Genomic DNA, 18,283 nt, shown 5'->3' on the forward strand with positions numbered 1-18,283 from the left:
CATCATCACCAACATCATCATCACCAACATCGCCAACATTATCATTATAACAATAACAACAAAATTACAAGTGTACAATGTCTTTCACATCAGGAGGACGTCCCAAAGTGTTGGACAGATAGAGTTACGGACCCGAGCTGAGAGTCGGGGTTGGGGAGGGTGGAAGCAGGGAGATCAAAAGCACAGTCAAAGAGGAGGGTCTTGAGATGAGGTGGCAGGGGAGGGGGCAAGGTGGAAAGACTGTGGGATGGAGTTCCAGAGGGTGGGTGTAGAGTTTCGGAAGGCCCGCCCACCAATAGTGGAGCGAGCGAGGCGGGGGACGTGAAACAGGCTGGAGCCCGCTGAGTGGAGGGAGCATACAGGGTGCTAAGGGGTTAGGAGGTGGTAGAGGTCGGGGGTGGGAGGGGGAGCGAGCCCGTGGAGGGCTTTGAAGTTGAGGACCAGAAACTTGAACTGTATCCTCTGTGTGATGGGAAGCCAGTGGGGTCGGGCGAGGATGGGAGTGACAGGGTCTCGGAGCCTGGTGCGGGAGAGGACATGGCCTGCTGAGTTCTGGACGATCAGAGAACCTGTCATGTTTCTCACCTCGTCAGTCTCCTGAGTGAAGTTCTTGCGACAGAGGTGAGCCATGATGCCCGCGGCCAGGGCGTCCCCCAGCACATTAATCATCGTCCGGAATCGATCTCTGTAACCCAGGACGCCTCGCTGTGAGCCCTCGGTGCTGTGTGAGCCCCAGACACAGTGCCCCCCCACCAGACACAGCGCTGTGTGACACTGCTCCCCAGACACAGTGCCCCCCCCCACCAGACACAACTGTGTGACACTGTTCCCCCGCCCCAGACACAGTGCCCCCCCCACCAGACACAGCGCTGTGTGACACTGCTCCCCTGCCCCAGACACAGTGCCCCCCCTACCCCAGACACAGCGCTGTGTGACACTGCTCCCCCACCCCAGACACAGCACACCCCCCACCCCAGACACAGCGCTGTGACACCGCCCACCCCAGACACAGCACTGTATGACACGCCCCCCAGACACAGCTCTGTGACACCCCCCCAGACACAGCTCTGTGACACCCCCCAGACACAGCTCTGTGATACCCCCCCAGTTACAGCACTGTGACCCCCCCCCAGTTACAGCACTGTATGACACAGCGCCCCACCAGACACAGCTCTGTGACACCGCCCCCCACCAGACACAGCTCTGTGACACCGCCCCCCCCCCCCCCCCGACACAGCACTGTGTGACACAGCCCCCCCCCAGACACAGCGCTATGGGGGTGGGGGTTAGGAAGCGAGTGTGGTCCGTGTGAATCGTGACATTAATAATAACGAAAATAAAATAATAATAATCGTACGTTTGACACACGTCTCCCGCTCAAGTCGGGAGTGCGCTTTAAAGCGCTTTGCAGGGTTTCCCTGTGAAGTGTAGTGACTGTGAGTTTGTGGACGTCATGAAACCGCTTCGCAGGATGTTAGCGTAAAGTGTAGTGACTGTGTGCTTGGGGAGGGAAAGCAGAGGAACTCACAGAGCCCAGTCCACGGCGATGATGAGAGTGATGTCGTCGGTGGGCAACCCGACAGAGGTCAGGACGATGACCATGGTCACCAGCCCGGCCTGGGGGATCCCTGCAGCTCCAATACTGGCCGCCGTCGCTGTGATACTATAACAGGCGGGGGCAGGGTGAGAGACGCGGCGAGAGAGAGAGAGAGCGAGAGAGGGCGGGGGAGACAGATAGACAGAGAGAGAGAAAGAGAGACACAGAGAGGAGAAAGAGAAACAAAGAAAAAAAAGGTATAATAAGCTTTGCATTTGACACAGCGCCTTATCGCGTCTTCCAGACGTCTCAAAGCGCTTCACAGCTTATATAGCGCCCTTCACCCGGAGCGCTAGGGAATAAGAGAGAGAAAACGGCAGCGAGAGTGAAGCAGTGATAAGGAAACAAGTTGGATTGATTCAGTGCTTTTCACATCGGAAAGACCTGTCAAAGCGCTTCCCGGGATCTCCATAGGGGGTATATGGTATATAGTATATAATGACTGTGCATTTTTGTGGGTGAAGGCGGGAATATCCCACAAATTGTCAGTCAGGAAACCGGGAGAGAAAACGCTTTCAAAGCCCTGCGGATTCTTTAACGTCCACCTGAACAGGGCTCGGTTTAACGTCTCATGTGAAGAGTCCTTTGGATACTCTCTTAATTATAGCGACGGGTTTCCGTGTGTGTCAGACACCCGGCTGATCGCGGTGATGGGTTTCCGTGTGTGTCAGACACCCGGCCGGTCACGGTGACGGGTTTCCGTGTGTGTCAGACACCCGCCGGTCACAGTGACGGGTTTCCGTGTGTGTCAGACACCCGGCCGGTCACGGTGACGGGTTTCCGTGAGTGTCAGACACCCGGCTGTTCGCGGTGACGGGTTTCCGTGTGTGTCAGACGCCCGGCTGATTGCGGTGACGGGTTTCCGTGTGTGTCAGACACCGGGCCGGTCACGGTGACGGGTTTCCGTGTGTGTCAGACACCGGGCTGGTCACGGTGACGGGTTTCCGTGTGTGTCAGACACCCGCCGGTCATGTTGATGGGTTTCCGTGTGTGTCAGACACCCGGCCGGTCACGGTGACGGGTTTCCGTGTGTGTCAGACACACGGCCGGTCACGTTGATGGGGTTTCCGTGTGTGTCAGACACCCGGCCGGTCATGGTGACGGGTTTCCGTGTGTGTCAGACACCCCGCCGGTCACGGTGACGGGTTTCCGTGAGTGTCAGACACTGGGCTGATCACGGTGATGGGTTTCCGTGTGAGTCAGACACCCGGCCGGTCATGGTGACGGGTTTCCGTGTGAGTCAGACACCCGCCGGTCATGTTGATGGGTTTCCGTGTGTGTCAGACACCCGCCGGTCACAGTGACGGGTTTCCGTGAGTGTCAGACACCCGGCCGGTCACAGTGACGGGTTTCCGTGTGTGTCAGACACCCGGCTGCCTACACCCCCAGCAGTGTAAGTGGGATCCCCCGCCAACCCTCGCGCGGTACCTTATGGTGATGATTTGCCCAAAGTCCAGCTCGTAATTGTTGACCTGAGCGATGAATATGGCGGCCACGGCTTCGTACAGCGCCGTCCCGTCCATGTTGATGGTGGCCCCCACCGGCAGCACAAAGCGGGCTATCCGTCTGTCAATGTGGTTGTTTTCTAACAGGCACTTGAACGTGATGGGTAGCGTGGCCGAGCTGGGGGGGGGGGGGGGGAGATAGAGCAGAGAGTCAGACCCTGAGGGTTGGTGAGCGTGTGCGCGGGAGGGGTTGGTAGGGGGGGGGATGAGAATGTTGTCAGTCTGGGACCCCCTCCGCTTCCCCCCACCCCACCCCTTCCTCCTGAGCACTTGCTCGCTCCACATCACCGCTTCCCCCCACCAGGGCTGAGGGTGTCAGGTCAGGAGAGGACACAGCAGCTTCTCGCTGAGGTCAAAACTCTTGGAATCACACACTGACGCTGCACATACACACACTAACACTGCCAACACACACACACACACACACGCTGACTTACACACACCCTCACACGCACTAACACTGACAATACGCACACAGCCTGACTTACACACACCCTCACACGCACTAACACTGACAACACACTCACTGACACACACACACACGCGTATACTCCTGATATAGACACACACACTCACATACACTAACACACAGACACATAGGTACATGCTAGCGTTGCTGAAATGGAGCAGGAACCCTGGCCGACGCCTTCACCCCACCCTGGCTCTGTCAGTGCCCCCCACCCACCCAGTACCTGGAGGAGGTGGCCAGAGCGATGAGCAGGGCCTGCAGGATGCCCCTGATGTAGACGATGGGGTTTTTCTTGGTGATGAAGAAATAGACCATGGGCAGCACGAAGAGGCCGTGAACCACCAGCCCACACACCACCGTCACCGCGTAAAATCCCAGCTTCTTCCCAATAGCCGTCGGGTCATCCATCTCCAGGATCTTCCCGGCTATCAGGAACACGATGCCGAACGGGAAGTAACTGCGGAAAAAGGTTCCGGCGGATCGATCGGGGAACGTGACCTTTAAAGCCCTCTTTACGCTTTTCAGGCACTGCGCCCCGAAGCTTTGGAACTCTCTTCCCCCACCCAATCCCACCCCCCAGGCAATCCCACCCTCTCGCCCCCTCCCTCCTTTCCCTCTTTTAGATCACGACTGAAGACCTTCCTCCTTGACCGCGCTGACGGTCTTCTCCTCCCTCCCCCCGGCTCGGGGTCAGACTCCGCCACTGTTCAGCGTCCCAAGACACTGCCCAACGTCAAGTCACTGTGTAAATGCTAGTTGTTGTTGTTGATGATCCACCCTCCCAACCCCCACCCCACCCACCACTCTGCGACCCATTAAAAGTTCACCAACCCGCCCGCTCCCTACGCTCTGCTCTGGAGGCACTGGTCTGTTCCACGTTTCCCCCACCCACCCCCCGCCCACCCTGCATGCTCCACCATCAGCCTTCAGCCTCCCCACCTTCTGGAACTCCATCACGGGAGCCCCCTCTGCCTGACCCCCCACCCCCACCCCCCCCGCCACCCCTCCAAGAACCCATCTCACTCACCAGGTTGCCACTGCGACGATCTTCATGACGCACTCGTTGAGACACTGGCAGAAGCTGACCAGAGGCATTCCGTTCTTGCCCATTCTCCCCAGCATTATACCTGCAAACACACACACACTCACACTCACAGGAGACACCCCCCCGGCCCCTGGCCTACCAGCGCCAGTGCCAGCTCACACAGCAATGATCACCGTCCCCGGCACAGAGAGCCATGGATGGTGACACAGCCACCATCGGGCCAGCGAGGCGCACAGTAAAAGCACCCCGACCTCCCCCCTCCACCCCCGCCCCCACCCACTGCGCACACAAATGTTCAACAATAATCCTGGTATCTCGACATTGCAGGGTTTTACAGCGAAGTGTAGTGACTATGTGTTTCGCGGGCGAATGTGGCAGCCAATTTTTTGCGCACGACGACGTCTGTGGAAGCAGCCGGGAAGGGAGTCAGCAATTTTATCTGTGTGTGTGTGTGTGTGTGGGTAGGTGGGGTAGGGTGAGCGATTGGTGAGGGAGTGTCAGCCAGGACACCGGGAGAGAGAAACTCTTCTTTTTTCCAACAGTGCCACCAGATCTTTAACTCCTCACCCCACCCCCCGCACCCACCCACACATAGCCCCTTCTCTCCGCGCACCCCACCCACCCATTGTGGCGGAGAATATCACAATTCCCAACACGTTCATTCCGTCGCTGGATCCCGGGCCGGATTTGTAGATGATTTCGGGAGGCGGGGTGATATCCAGGGTAAAGTTCTGGATGACGACCGAGTTATTGTCACCATGAATCCCATAGATCAGGGGAATCCTGGTAGCCGGCTCCGAACCCAATATCTTCACTGATATCACGATCGGGACAATTTTTGTTCGATACTGTTAGACACAGAGAGTGGTTACAGGGGGATCAAGGCCTGTCCTTCACACAGCGCTCTTCGGCATCTCAATGCCATTAATAATAATAATCATCCTTACATTTGATATAGGGTCTTATCACGTCGCTGTGATGTCTCAAAGCGCTTCACTGAATATACTGTAAAGTGAAGTGACTGTGTATTTTGTCGACGAAACGCAGCACACAGCGACGTCTCACAAACCGTCGTGGATTGAGTGACCAAATTATTACTAGTATTTTTTTTTGAAGGGTTTAATTATCCCCAGGAAAACAACTCACCAATCGACTTGCTGCTAGGTAAACAGAGGCGTGTGGAGCAAGGAAACTTGCCTAAGGTTTCGCCCCACCTGGGAATCGAACCCGGGTCCTCTTGCTTGCATTTGCGAGGTGAATGCTCTGACCACTGTCAAATGTAGTGACTGTGTGTTTTGTGAGCGAACGTGGCTACCCATCAGAACGCATCGACATCCCAGCGTCCGTGAAGTAAGCGATTTTATTTGGGAATTGTCCTGGCCGACAGAGAGAGAGAAAGAGAGAGAAATTCCCTTCTCTTTTCCCCGACAGCTGCGGGATCTTTAATGCCCACCTGAGCAGGGCATAGATGGGGAGTGAGGTTTAACATCTCACCCGAAGAACAACACCTCTGCCAATGCAGTGCTCCCTACCCCCCCAGTCAGCCTGGACTGTGAGCTCAAAGACCCTGACGTAGGATTCGAACCCACAAACCCCTGACTCACAAGTGAGTGTGTTGACTACTGGGACAAGCTGAGGCGTTAATTACTTCCCTCTTAACAAGGCAACTCACCGGGCGAGCCCTCACCTGCTTAAATGTGGCTTGAACTAAATTGGACGGGAACATGTTCCTTTAAGTGAAAGAGAAATTAGAGATAAGAGTTCAGTGCGGAGGGAAACACACTAAACAACATACACCACACTGACCTGACAAAGGCACGATGGGGAGAGAGAGCAGGGAATGGGGTTAGAGTAGAGAGCTCCAGTGGGGGAGCGAGCCCCAGCACAGACACGATGGGGGGAGAGAGAGCAGGGGAATGGGGTTAGAGTAGAGAGCTCCAGTGGGGGAGTGAGCCCCAGCACAGACACGATGGGGGGAGAGAGAGCAGGGGAATGGGGTTAGAGTAGAGAGCTCCAGTGGGGGAGCGAACCCCAGCACAGACACGATGGAGAGAGAGAGAGAGAGCAGGGAATGGGGTTAGAGTAGAGAGCTCCAGTGGGGGAGTGAGCCCCAACACAGACACGATGGGGGGAGAGAGAGCAGGGAATGGGGTTAGAATAGAGAGCTCTGACCGGATCAGATCTAGCAGGGCGTCTGCGGAGCTCATGATGGGTTTGCCGCTGTCCTCTGTGCTCTCCTTCTGCGCGGCCCCTCCAGGGTGGATGATGGACACCATGATGATGCCGATCACCACAGCCACGAAGGTGGTCCACAGGTAGTAGGCGATGGTGATCAGGCCCAGCCGGCTCGAGGCTTTGGCATCCAGCGCTGCCAGCCCCGACATCAGGCTGCCAAGAGAAAATAATATCACCACAATATAATGATAATCCCTGCATTTGATACAACGCCTTAACCCATCTTTGAGACGTCTCAAAGCGCTTCACAGAATACACTGTAACGTGAATTGACTGTATTTTGTGGGCGAAACGTGGAGACCAATTGCACACAGCAGTGTCCCCACAAACAGCTATGGATTAAGTGATCAAATTATTATTATTTTACGTATCTTTGATGAAGGGATTATCACCCCTGGAAAAGCGATCCGCCAATCGACTAACTACTGGGTTCCTACTTACTGCTGAGTAAACAGAGGCGTGTGGAGTGAGGAAACTTGACCAACATTTCGTTCTGCCCAGGAATCGAACCCAGGTCTCTCACTTGCGAGGCGAGTACTCTAACCACTGAGCTACAGGACATCCTTTCGTTTGTTGTAGCGCACGGGCACGCACAGATACAGCACACCGCACATGTCCAGACATTCACACACGTGCACAGACATTCACACGCAATCACAGACAACACGCACAAATTTGCACACAGACACACCATTTACTGAAACATTTTAATGCACTGAACATCTACATTTATTATAATAATAAAATCCTTGCATCTGATAAAATGATCCGACAATCCACTAACAACCGGATACCTACTAGCTGCCAGGTAAATAGAGGCGTGTGGAGTAAGGAAACATGCTTAGGGTTTCGCAAATCAAACCCGAGTTCTCTCGCTAGCGCAGCGAGTGCTCTAACCACTACGCTACAGAACTCCTCCGCAGTTTGGTTGCGGAAAGCAATTGTTGCGATAAAGTGTTCGCAAAGTCCTATTAGCCCCATGTTTTTTTCCCCCCCAACAGCTGAAACGTGGAAGAATTATGTAAATTGTATTCAGATTTAAACAAAGACAGTACAAGAGTTAAACTGCACTTAGCCGTCCAGAGGACGAGTGAGTGTGTGAGAGCCATCATTTTCGTGGCCGATAATAATCTGCCGTTATAATTGGTGTCACATCGCCCGGAACATGGAAGGAATGAGTGAGAAGGTGAAATGTATCCCTGACGTCTTATTTCAGCTCTGTAGACTCGTATCGCTGTTTTGTAATAGGGGATAACAGGACTCTGTGGACGCCCTGGGGAGAGGGAGCTCTGATATAATCCTCTGGTTTACAATCACGAGTTCCAGAGGCAAACATTGTTAAGGTCAAAACCACAGCAGCAGATGTCTGGTCCATTAGCGGATTGTGACAAAATGCCTGGATTTTATGCTGTCTGCAACATCGACATCTGTGTATGAGACATTATGTGCCACGTTTCACCCACAAAATACACAGTCAATTTACTTTACAGTTTATCCTCTGAAGCGCTTTGAGATGTCTCGAAGACATGATAAGGCGCTGTATCGAAATGCAAGGATTATTATTATCGACACAGTCCCTCACTGGAGGAGTGGTGACGTGAAGAGGCTCTGAGACACGGGATGGGCGGGGGGGTGATGGAAGAGAAATTACAACGATCACTCGATTGTTTTAGAAGACGTCAGAGAGTTGTTACGGTCTGGAACGCACTGGCTGAAGGGGTGATGGAAGCAAATTCGATAGTTGCTTTCAAAAGGGAATTGGATATTGACTTGAAAAGGAGAAAAATTGCAGGGTTATGAGGTAAGAGCGGGGGAGTGGGACTAGTTGGGGTAACAGCGGGGGGAGTGGGACTAGTTGGGGTAAGAGCGGGGGGAGTGGGACTAGTTGGGGTAAGAGCGGGGGGAGTGGGACTAGTTGGGGTAAGAGCGGGGGAGTGGGACTAGTTGATAGCTCGCTCAAAGAGCCGGCACAACCACGATGGGCCGAATGGCCTCCTTCTGCGCTGTAGGGTTCTATCATTCTATCAAGGTCAGAGAATTCCTCTTCTGATTCCTCCCCCGCGGTAGAGAGATGAGTTATGACAAGGCAGGCGGGGCGAGGGGGGCAGGACAGTGGAACACAAGACCATGGGTTTAAGAGTTTGTAAAGGGGTAATTTCAGGAAGTGTTTCTTTACCCCGAGCGGAATTAACGAGGGAAACAGGGTGACTGGTGGGGGGGGGGGGCGGTTGAGGCCAGGACACTGGGACTCGTTTAAACAGCGGCTCGATGCTGTGCCTGGGGGAGGGAGGGCGGGCAGGGAGTCTGGAGGCAGGAGATCAGGTTGGGCAAAAGAGGCTTCTTCATTTAAGGGTGGCACGTTGCACCGTTGGAGGCGCCATCCTTCTGATGAGACGTTTAACCCAGTTCCCTGTCTATGCCTGTCTGGGGGTGAGTGTTAACTATCCCGCCTGCTCGGGGCGCAATCGGGAAGGAGAAGAGTTTCTACACGGCATCGCAGCCAACAAATTCCCCCCCTCACACCCCCACACCCCGTCCACTCCCTCTGCTCAGCAGCCTCCATGTCCCCCACCTTGCCCACTCTACCATCAGCGGTTGAGCTTTCAGTCTCTCTGCCCCCAACCTTTGGAACTCCATCCCAGTCGCATCGCCTCCCTCCCTCCCCTCGCCTCCTTCAAGGTCTGTCTCAAGATCCTCCTCTTCGACCGTGCCTTCAGCCACCCTCCTACGCCCCCTCACTCACCCTCCCTGCCCTCCACCCCGTCCCGATCCCAGCCCCCAGCTCGGGCCCAAATCCCTGCCTGTCCAGCGCCTTGGGACGTCCCCCCGAGGTGAAAGGCGCTGTATGAATGTAATCTTGTTGTTGCTGCTGAATAAAATCGTTCACGCTTGCATCGAGTCAGGAGGTCAGTGCGCGCAAGAGAAACAAACAGTCACTACACTTGACACCACCGTTGCTTGCGAAGGGAATTTCGGGCTGAGTATAAATAGAAGGATTAGTGCGTGGCACGCAGGGCAGGGGCTGTGCGCTGGACGCACGGATTACGGATAAAGATATCATGAGAGATTTTAGCAATTATCGACAAAAAAAAATTGTTGATCGCTGTGACCGACAGACACTGGTCAACTCAGACCAAAACCTCCCCGTTTGCCAATGTCGCCAACACTGACCGACTCTTAAGTTAAAGCCTAGTGTTAGAGAGCATTTCTCTCTCTCTCTCTCTCTCTCTCCCTCTCACACACAAAGACACACACAGCACACGCAGAGAGACATGTACACATAGGGACATGGACAGGGTCGAACACCGAGCAAGTGGGAAGAGGAGAGGGGAGGAGGGGAGAGAGGAGACTGGGGAGTGGGGGCGGAGGGAAAGAGGAGGGAGGGGAGGGGTGGCCATGGCGCGTCTGAAGAGGTGGAGTCGCGGGGTCTGTACAGAAAGCTGTGGATCGCCAACCACCCCGAGTGACCTGACTGCTGTGCGGGACGTGGCAACAGATGATAAGGCAAAGCTGGACTCTGCACTGACGTTCCACATCGGGGTGGGAGGGACCCCCAGCTCGGGGGGTAAACACACTGTCCTTTCACCTCTGGATCCGCAGTATTCCAGGTCCCACCCCAGCCTGGACCTGGAAGGGCAGTCCAGTCACTGGGGGCAGGGAATCCTCCCACTCAGCTCCTGTTAACCCTGAAAGCCAAAGCCCTAACGGGTCAGGAGGTCCTGACTGGACAAGCAGCGGGAGAGCTTGGCGGACAGCGATACCAATGGCAAACTGTGTGGTTTTTACTGGTTACCCCAACACACACTCTGGGCTCCTACCAAGCCTTGGCTTACTAACCTGCACCTAATACTTTCTATAATAATAAATAATAATAATAATAATCCTTGCATTTGATATAGCGCTTTTCACGTCTTCTCGACGTCTCAAAGCGCTTCACAGAATAATAATAATAACCCTTGCATTTGATATAGCGCTTTTCACGTCGGGAGGACATCCCAAAGCGCTTCACAGAACACACTGTAAAGTGAATTGACTGTATATTTGTGGGCGAACGCGGCAGCCAATTGCGCACAGCAATGTCCCACAAACAGTCGTGGATTGAAAGTGACCAATTTATTATTGTTTTGGGTTTTGGAGGGATTATTATTAGGCTCTGTGTGGAGTAAGGAAACTTGCCCAAGGTTTCGCCCTCTGCCTGGAATTGAACTCAGGTCTCTCACTTGCAAAGCGAGTGCTCTAACCACTGAGCTACAGGACTCCACTTTCTGGACTGAAGTAAGCAGGATACGTCCCTCCAGGGAGAGAGAGAGAGAGAGAGAGCGCATTCCATTCTCAGTTTGATTAGGTGTCAGCCTGGCTCAGCAACGCTCTCGCTTCTGAGTCAGGCGGTTGTGGGTTCATGCCCCCAGGTCGGGATTTGGAATCGCATAGTCTAAGGTGTATCCGATACAGCGCTGTGGGGTGTGTTTCATTGTCGGAGGTGTCATCCTTCAGGTGAGACATTAAACCGAGGTTCCGTCTGCCTGTTCAGGTGGATGTTAAAGTTCCCGCAGCGCAGTTCGAAAAGAGAAGGGAGTTTGAGGCGCTGTGTCAAATGCAAGGATTATGATCATTATTTTATTTGGAGACACAGTGATGGGTTTCCGCGTGTGTCAGACACCTGGTTGGCCAAAAATAAAGAGGCTTGAGGCTGGGCCGAGCCATATGTTGTCGGCGGTCGCTGAGTATAAAGACTTAAGTGGCTTTCCCAGCACTGTTGTAGATCAGGTTCAGAAGTCAGTGTTCGGAGAGCAGGTTTAACACAATGCTAAACCGCTTATCTTCAATAATAATAATAATCCTTGTATTTAGTACAGCACCTTAATATGCTGCTGAGACGTCTCAAACCTCTTCACAGAATATATCGTGAAGCAAATCGACTGTGGGCAAAACACAGCAGCTAATTTGTGCACAGCGGTGTCCCACAAACAGCCATGGAGCGAGCGGCTGATGTTATTTGGGGGATTGTCGACCAGGACACCAGGAGAGAGAGGAAACTCTGTTCTTTGTGAATAGTGCCGTGGGATCTTTAATGTCCACCTGAGCAGACAGACGGGAGCTCGGTTTAACGTCTCATCTGAAGGATGGCGTCTCCGACAATGCAACACCCCCCCCAGTGCTGCATTGGAGCGTCAGCTTAGGCCGCGTGATTCCAAGTCCTAGCGCGGGGGCTTGAACCCACAACCTTCTGGCTCAGCGGTGAGAGCGATACCCACTGCGCCAGGCGATTCTGAGACACTGTACATAAAGTGGATTATGGAGCTAAACGTGGAAATCGGTCACTGGACTAAACATCCATATAGCAGGGATTAAACAATCAAAGATAAGTTTATATGAAGAAAGCTCCTTGACCCAACCGATCTCCTCGCTCCAGACACCCCGCCCAACCGTCCCATCCCGCCACACCCCCATCACAGCATCCAGCTGGTTTTTAAACAAGTCCCAGTGTCCTGGCCTCAACCACCCTATAATAATAATAATAATAATCCTTGCATTTGATATAGCGCTTTTCACGTCGGGAGGACGTCCCAAAGCGCTTCACAGAACACACTGTAAAGTGAATTGACTGTATATTTGTGGGCGAACGCGGCAGCCAATTGCGCACAGCAATGTCCCACAAACAGTCGTAGATTGAAAATGACCAATTTATTATTGTTTTTGGTTTTGGAGGGATTATTATTAGGCTCTGTGTGGAGTAAGTTACCTTCCTGGTAACTGTGCACCAGTCGTTAATTACCCTCCCAATAAAGAAACACTTCCTCGTCTCTGTCCTGAAATCACCTCTTTGCAACTCTAAACCCATGGCCTCACGTTCTGCCGCTTTCACCCACTAAACACACAGTCACTACATTTTGGAGTCCTGCAGCGTATTGGTCATGTGAATCCTGTAGCTCAATCGCCTCACAAGTGACAGGAACCCGGGTCGATTCTAGGCAAGTTTCCTTACTCCACACACCTCTGTTTACTTAGCAGTAGGTAGGAACCCGGTTATTATTCTATTGGTGGATCACTAACCGGGGGTAATAGTTCCTCCATTATTAAATTAAATTAAAACCCAGGGTGGCCCAAGCAGCAGGAAAGCTTGCCATACAGCGCTCTCAATGGCAAGCCGTGTGGTTTCAGCACACGCTGGGGTTCCCCAAGCCTGGGCTCTCGCTAACCTGTGCCTAATACTCTCTGGAATTAGGTAAGCAGGAGGCATCCCTCCGGGGAGAGAGAGTTTGAGCGCGCGTTCCATTCCAACAATCTATCTCTTGGTTTTCCAGGTGTAGGTGGGAGACGGGGAATTCTCAGCTTGGTTTGGAGACTCTTAAGCAACGGTGATGGGTCTCCGCAGGTGTCAGACCTTGGGCCGACCCCCAAAAAAATGGTAGCACAGGTGTGCTGGGGTTTAGCGCCATCTCGTGGCTCTCACTTAATGGCACTTGGCAACACTGAATTGGGCTTTGAAGTTTAAAGATGAGCAGAATTAATAGTGGGGGGGGGGGGGCAAAAATATACTTCCAGACAGGATTTAGAAGCCGTTTTCATGGCTGTTGTTGGGACACTGCTGTGCCCACAAAATATCCAGTCGCTGCTCGACGATGTGATAGCGATGTAGCGATGGTGGAGCGGAGGGGCACGTGGGACGAGCAGGAGGTCGTAGCCAGCCGAGCGGAGGCGGGCGGTGGAGCAAGGAGTGAGCAAGTCCGAGGGCGAGAGGGAGAGAGGGGGAGAGAGTCGAGAGCTGCCTCGAGTGGGGAAGGTTGATGTCTCGTTCATCCTCAGGTGAAATGGGAAGAGGATCTGCGTGTGGCGAACCTTTAATTTGGGGCGCAAATTTGAATCTCGGAGAGTGGGTACGAGGGGGAAAGGAGGGGCGGGGGGATTACGGAGGCCGCCAGAAAAGGACCTCGGTCTTCTTGCGCCAAGCAAATCCTTATCTGGGGGTACAGTAAATGGTTTGGGACACGACAGAACAAGCCACTGCCAGGATGGCGGAAGGCAAATTAGATGGACCTTAGCATCGCTCAGCAAATTCTTATGTTCTTTAAAACAATCCTCGACTTGTGCCCCTGACTCACCCCCCGCGCCCTCCCTCCCTCTCTCTCTCTCTTTCTACCGACAAGGCACTATCCCTTTAATAAAGTATTACTTTGCCCATCAATATAGAGAAAGCAGCTGGGAGGGAGCTTTCAGGTCACTGTTAATACTATACTTTAGGTAAATTGATGGAAAGGAGATTAGAAAATGCGCAGCGGGAGAGAGATCTTTACTAATATTCAGAGTGGCATGGCAAAGATTACTGTAATAAAATAAATTGTGGGGGGGGGAGGGAGGGGGGGATGGAATGGAGTGGGGGGTGAAGGGGGAGAGGCGTGGAAACGGAAGGGGGAGAAGGGAGAGGTAAAGGGGCGGTTGGTGCTAAGTCAACACTAACCTTGAAACCACCAGAGGCAAAATCAACATTTTCAACATCCTCATGAGCAGCTCTCCAGGAAACTGGAAATATTTTATTTCCTATAATAATTAGATCCAAAGCCAAAACAGACTCGGATTATAAGACGTTCAACCCAGCGCCCACCCACAGAAATAAATGAAGCGATTTTTAAAAAAATATAAATATACATAAATACAACATAGAAATACACCAGCAACAACTTGCATTTATGCAGCGCCCCTCACACAGGGTAGCTTCCGGGAGCGCTGAAAGGTCAGGTTAACTTAGTTATATAGCGGTGCAGTTTTCTGTTTACTATACAGAGTTTGCTTCGTGACTCGGGAAACGCATGAGGACAATGGAAAAAGAGACCCATTGAGGAGACACCAATCAACAATAACAACTTGGATTTATATAGCGCCCTCCACGGTGGACCACGTCTCAGAGCGCTTTACAGTAACGGATCCCGGGACCGAGCCCAGGGGGAGGGGGAGGGGGAGGAAGGTGACCAAAGTCACCTTTCGCGGTCGAAAAGAAAGGTCTTCAGCAGAGAATCACAACACTCTGTTCACAAATTGTAATTCGAGAAATATTTCATTTAAGATTCGATTATAACTACATAGGAGATGTCCCTGTGTGGGGTTGTCTCTCTGTCTGTGCGTCGGTGTAAATCTAAATTGTGTGTGTCCGTGTCCGTGTGTGTTTATGTATGAGTCTATGCCGATGTGTCTGTGTGTGTTTATACTCAAGTCTATATCTGTGTATGTCAGTGTGTGTTGTGTTTTGTTTGTCTACACCCATGAGTCTGTGTGTTTATGTCTATGTGTGTGTGACTATGTGTGTATGTCTATATGACTATGTGCGTGTGGGTGACTATATGTGAGCGTCTGGTATCTGGCTGTGTATCTGTGTATCTATGTCTATATGTCAATGTGAGTGTGTGGGTGACTGTATGTACGTATCTGGTGCCTGTGTGTGTCTGCGTGTCTATGTGTGTGTGACTCTGTGTGTGACTGCGTGTCTGTCTATCTGTGTGTGACTATATGTGTCTGCGTGTCTATGTATATGTGCATGTGTGCTGATGACTGATGTGTTTAATGGTTAATGTATTTCGCCTACAAAACACACTCATTATATTTTACAGTAAAATCCTGTGAAGTTCTGAGCTGCCGTCCACCCAACATGAAAGGCACTAAATGTAAGGATTACAATATGAGTGAGCGTGTATATATATATAGGGGTTTGTGTAGGGAAGGAGGACGGGTGTCTGTGTGTGTGTGTGTGTGTGTGTGTATCTGTCTGTTGGGTATCCGCGCCAGCATCTTGGGACATCCCCCTAACGTGACAGCCACTATTGTGTATATGTATGGATGTATGTGTATGGAGGGAGTGTATCTATATGTGCATCTGTGCTTGTGTATTTGTGAGTGTGTCTGTGCGAGTGTGAGCGTGCCTGTGCGAGTGTGTGTATGTCTGTGCTTGTGTACGTGTCGGTGCTTGTGTACGAATCGGTGCTTGTGTGCGTGTCGGTGCTTGTGTGCGTGTCGGTGCTTGTGTGTGTGTGTCTGTGCTTGTGTGTGTGAGCCTGTGCTTGTGTGTCTGTCTGTGCTTGTGTGTGTGTGTCTGTGCTTGTGTGTGTGTGTCTGTGCTTGTGTGTGTGAGCCTGTGCTTGTGTGTCTGTCTGTGCTTGTGTGTGTGTGTGTGTCTGTGCTTGTGTGTGTGTGTGTGTGTCTGTGCTTGTGTGTGTGTGTGTCTGTGCTTGTGTGTGTGTCTGTGTTTGTGTGTGTGTCTGTACTTGTGTGTGTGTGTGTGTGTGCTTGTGTGTGTGTGTGTGTGTGTCTGTGCTTGTGTGTGTCTGTGCTTGTGTGTGTGTCTGTGTTTGTGTGTGTGTGTGTCTGTACTTGTGTGTCCGTGCTTGTGTGTGTGTGTGTGTGTCTCTGCTTGTGTGTGTGTGTCTGTGCTTGTGTGTGTGTGTCTGTGCTTGTGTGTGTGTGTTTGTGTGTGTGTGTGTTTGTGTGTGTGTGTCTGTGCTTGTGTGTGAGCCTGTGCTTGTGTGTGTGTCTGTGCTTGTGTGTGTATGTGTGTCTGTGCTTGTGTGTGTGTGTCTGTGCTTGTGTGTGTGTGTGTGTCTGTGCTTGTGTGTGTGTGTCTGTGCTTGTGAGTGTCTGTGTCTGTGTGTTTGTGTGTGTCTGTGCTTGTGTGTGTGTGTGTGTCTGTGCTTGTGTGTGTGTGTCTGTGCTTGTGTGTGTGTGTGTGTCTGTGCTTGTGTGTGTGTGTCTGTGCTTGTGTATGTGTGTCTGTGTTTGTGTGTGTGTGTGTCTGTGCTTGTGTGTGTGTGTGTGTCTGTGCTTGTGTGTGTGTGTCTGTGTTTGTGTGTGTGTGTGTCTGTGCTTGTGTGTGTGTGTGTGTTTGTGCGTGTGTGTGTGTGTCTGTGCTTGTGTGTCTGTGCTTGTGTGTGTGTGTCTGTGTTTGTGTGTGCGTGTGTGTGTGTCTGTGCTTGTGTGTGTGTGTGTGTGTGTCTGTGCTTGTGTGTGTGTGTTTGTGCGTGTGTGTGTGTGTCTGTGCTTGTGTGTCTGTGCTTGTGTGTGTGTGTCTGTGTTTGTGCTTGTGTGTGTGTGTGTGTCTGTGCTTGTGTGTGTGTGTCTGTGCTTGTGTGTGTGTGTGTTTGTGTGTGCTTGTGTGTGTGTCTGTGCTTGTGTGTGTGTGTGTGTTTGTGCGTGTGTGTGTGTGTGTGTCTGTGCTTGTGTGTGTGTGTGCTTGTGTGTGTGTGTGTGTGCTTGTGTGTGTGTGTGTGTGCTTGTGTGTGTGTGTGTGTGTGTCTGTGCTTGTGTGTGTGTGTGTGTCTGTGCTTGTGTGTGTGTGCGTGTGCTCTTGTCCTTGCTGAAACGTATATATAAGTGCAATGTGTTGTTGTTATTGACAGGGAAATGTAGACCGGCCAATTTCCGTGCGAACGAAAACCTTGGGACGGTTCGTAAATACGGCGGAAACTGACAAAAGTCGAGCGGAGCGCAGAGTGCGGGAGAGCCAGCGGCCGGGAAAGGCCGTCCGCGGACACGATCGCGCACAGCGACTTGCATTTACACAGCGCCCCTCACGCGGGGCAGTGACCCCAGAGGGCTTGACCAGTCCACCTCCCCACCCTTGATAAAATCGCTCGTTAATTTCCCGGCCGTTTGCGGGGAAGTCGCTCCCGCTTTCAGCGGGTGTCGCCTTGTCAACACCCACCTGTTCGGAGAGACGTCTGGTCCGCAGGAAAAATCCCAGAGAGCAGCCGATGATGACGGACAAGACCGAGAGGATGAGCAGCCCGTTCCTCTTAAAAACATCTTTGACCCTGACCGAGACCGAGTCCAACGCCACAGCCATCCCGTCCCAATGCCTGGTTCAGCGCTCGAACCCTCTCTCCATCCAGCTCCCCGCTGACTCTGGCTACCTCGGGGATAGAGAGAGAGAGAGAGAGAGAGAGAAAAAGAGAGAGAGAGCGAGAGAGCACTAATGCAACAGCACTTTACATACCAACAGCACTCAGCCCAATAGAGAACAAGCGACAGATGGTGTTACTGTCCCAAGTCAATGCATTTAATCCCGTTGTAAGATACTTTATTAAGACACACAGCAAGACGATTATTGGGGGGGGGGAGGGATTGGGAATGGCGGGCTTGGGATGCGGGTTCGGAGGGGGCAGTCGTAGGGGGCAGGGGATAAGTGGGGAGAGGGGTTTGGGGGGAGTGTGGGAGATAATATATTATAATCCTTGTATTTGATATACGCCTTATCACATCATTGAGACGTCTCAAAGCGCTTCGCAGAATGTACCGTAAAGTGGAGTGACTGTGGATTTTGTGGGTGAATTGCGGCAGCCAATGGCACAGTGATGTCCCACGAACAGCCACGGGTGTGACCAATTTTATTTGGGGAATTGCTGGCCAGGACACAGAGAGAGAGAGAGAGAGAGAGGAGAGAAACTCCC

At 52.4% G+C, this 18,283-nt stretch overlaps 1 protein-coding gene across 1 annotated transcript; it reads right to left on the reverse strand.

Moving 5' to 3' along the window:
* Positions 1 to 1,511: 1,511 nt before the first annotated feature.
* LOC103185301 (excitatory amino acid transporter 5) lies at positions 1,512 to 17,738 on the reverse strand. The gene is made up of 9 exons (XM_042335105.1): positions 17,539 to 17,738; positions 14,311 to 14,390; positions 6,789 to 7,004; positions 6,304 to 6,346; positions 5,239 to 5,464; positions 4,599 to 4,698; positions 3,795 to 4,028; positions 3,026 to 3,220; positions 1,512 to 1,663 (listed from the first exon to the last, which is right to left on the reverse strand). Exons 1-9 carry the CDS (start codon positions 17,677 to 17,679, stop codon positions 1,525 to 1,527), a joined length of 1,374 nt encoding a protein of 457 aa, XP_042191039.1. The 5' UTR covers positions 17,680 to 17,738; the 3' UTR covers positions 1,512 to 1,524.
* Between the last annotated feature and the right edge of the window lie 545 nt (positions 17,739 to 18,283).

This window comes from Callorhinchus milii, unplaced genomic scaffold (genome assembly GCF_018977255.1).
Source record: "Callorhinchus milii isolate IMCB2004 unplaced genomic scaffold, IMCB_Cmil_1.0 Scaffold5, whole genome shotgun sequence".
Taxonomy (NCBI): domain Eukaryota; kingdom Metazoa; phylum Chordata; class Chondrichthyes; order Chimaeriformes; family Callorhinchidae; genus Callorhinchus; species Callorhinchus milii.

Bases quoted from the DNA above. Each gene is read 5' to 3' on its own strand.
- LOC103185301 (XM_042335105.1), bottom strand. From the start codon at position 17,679: ATGGCTGTGGCGTTGGACTCGGTCTCGGTCAGGGTCAAAGATGTTTTT. The intron at 6,347-6,788 runs GTCAGAGCTCTC...TTTCACTTAAAG, and splicing joins GCCCTGCTAGATCTGATCCG to GAACATGTTCCCGTCCAATT. The intron at 3,221-3,794 runs GTACTGGGTGGG...CCCCCCCCCCAG, and splicing joins GCTCTGGCCACCTCCTCCAG to CTCGGCCACGCTACCCATCA.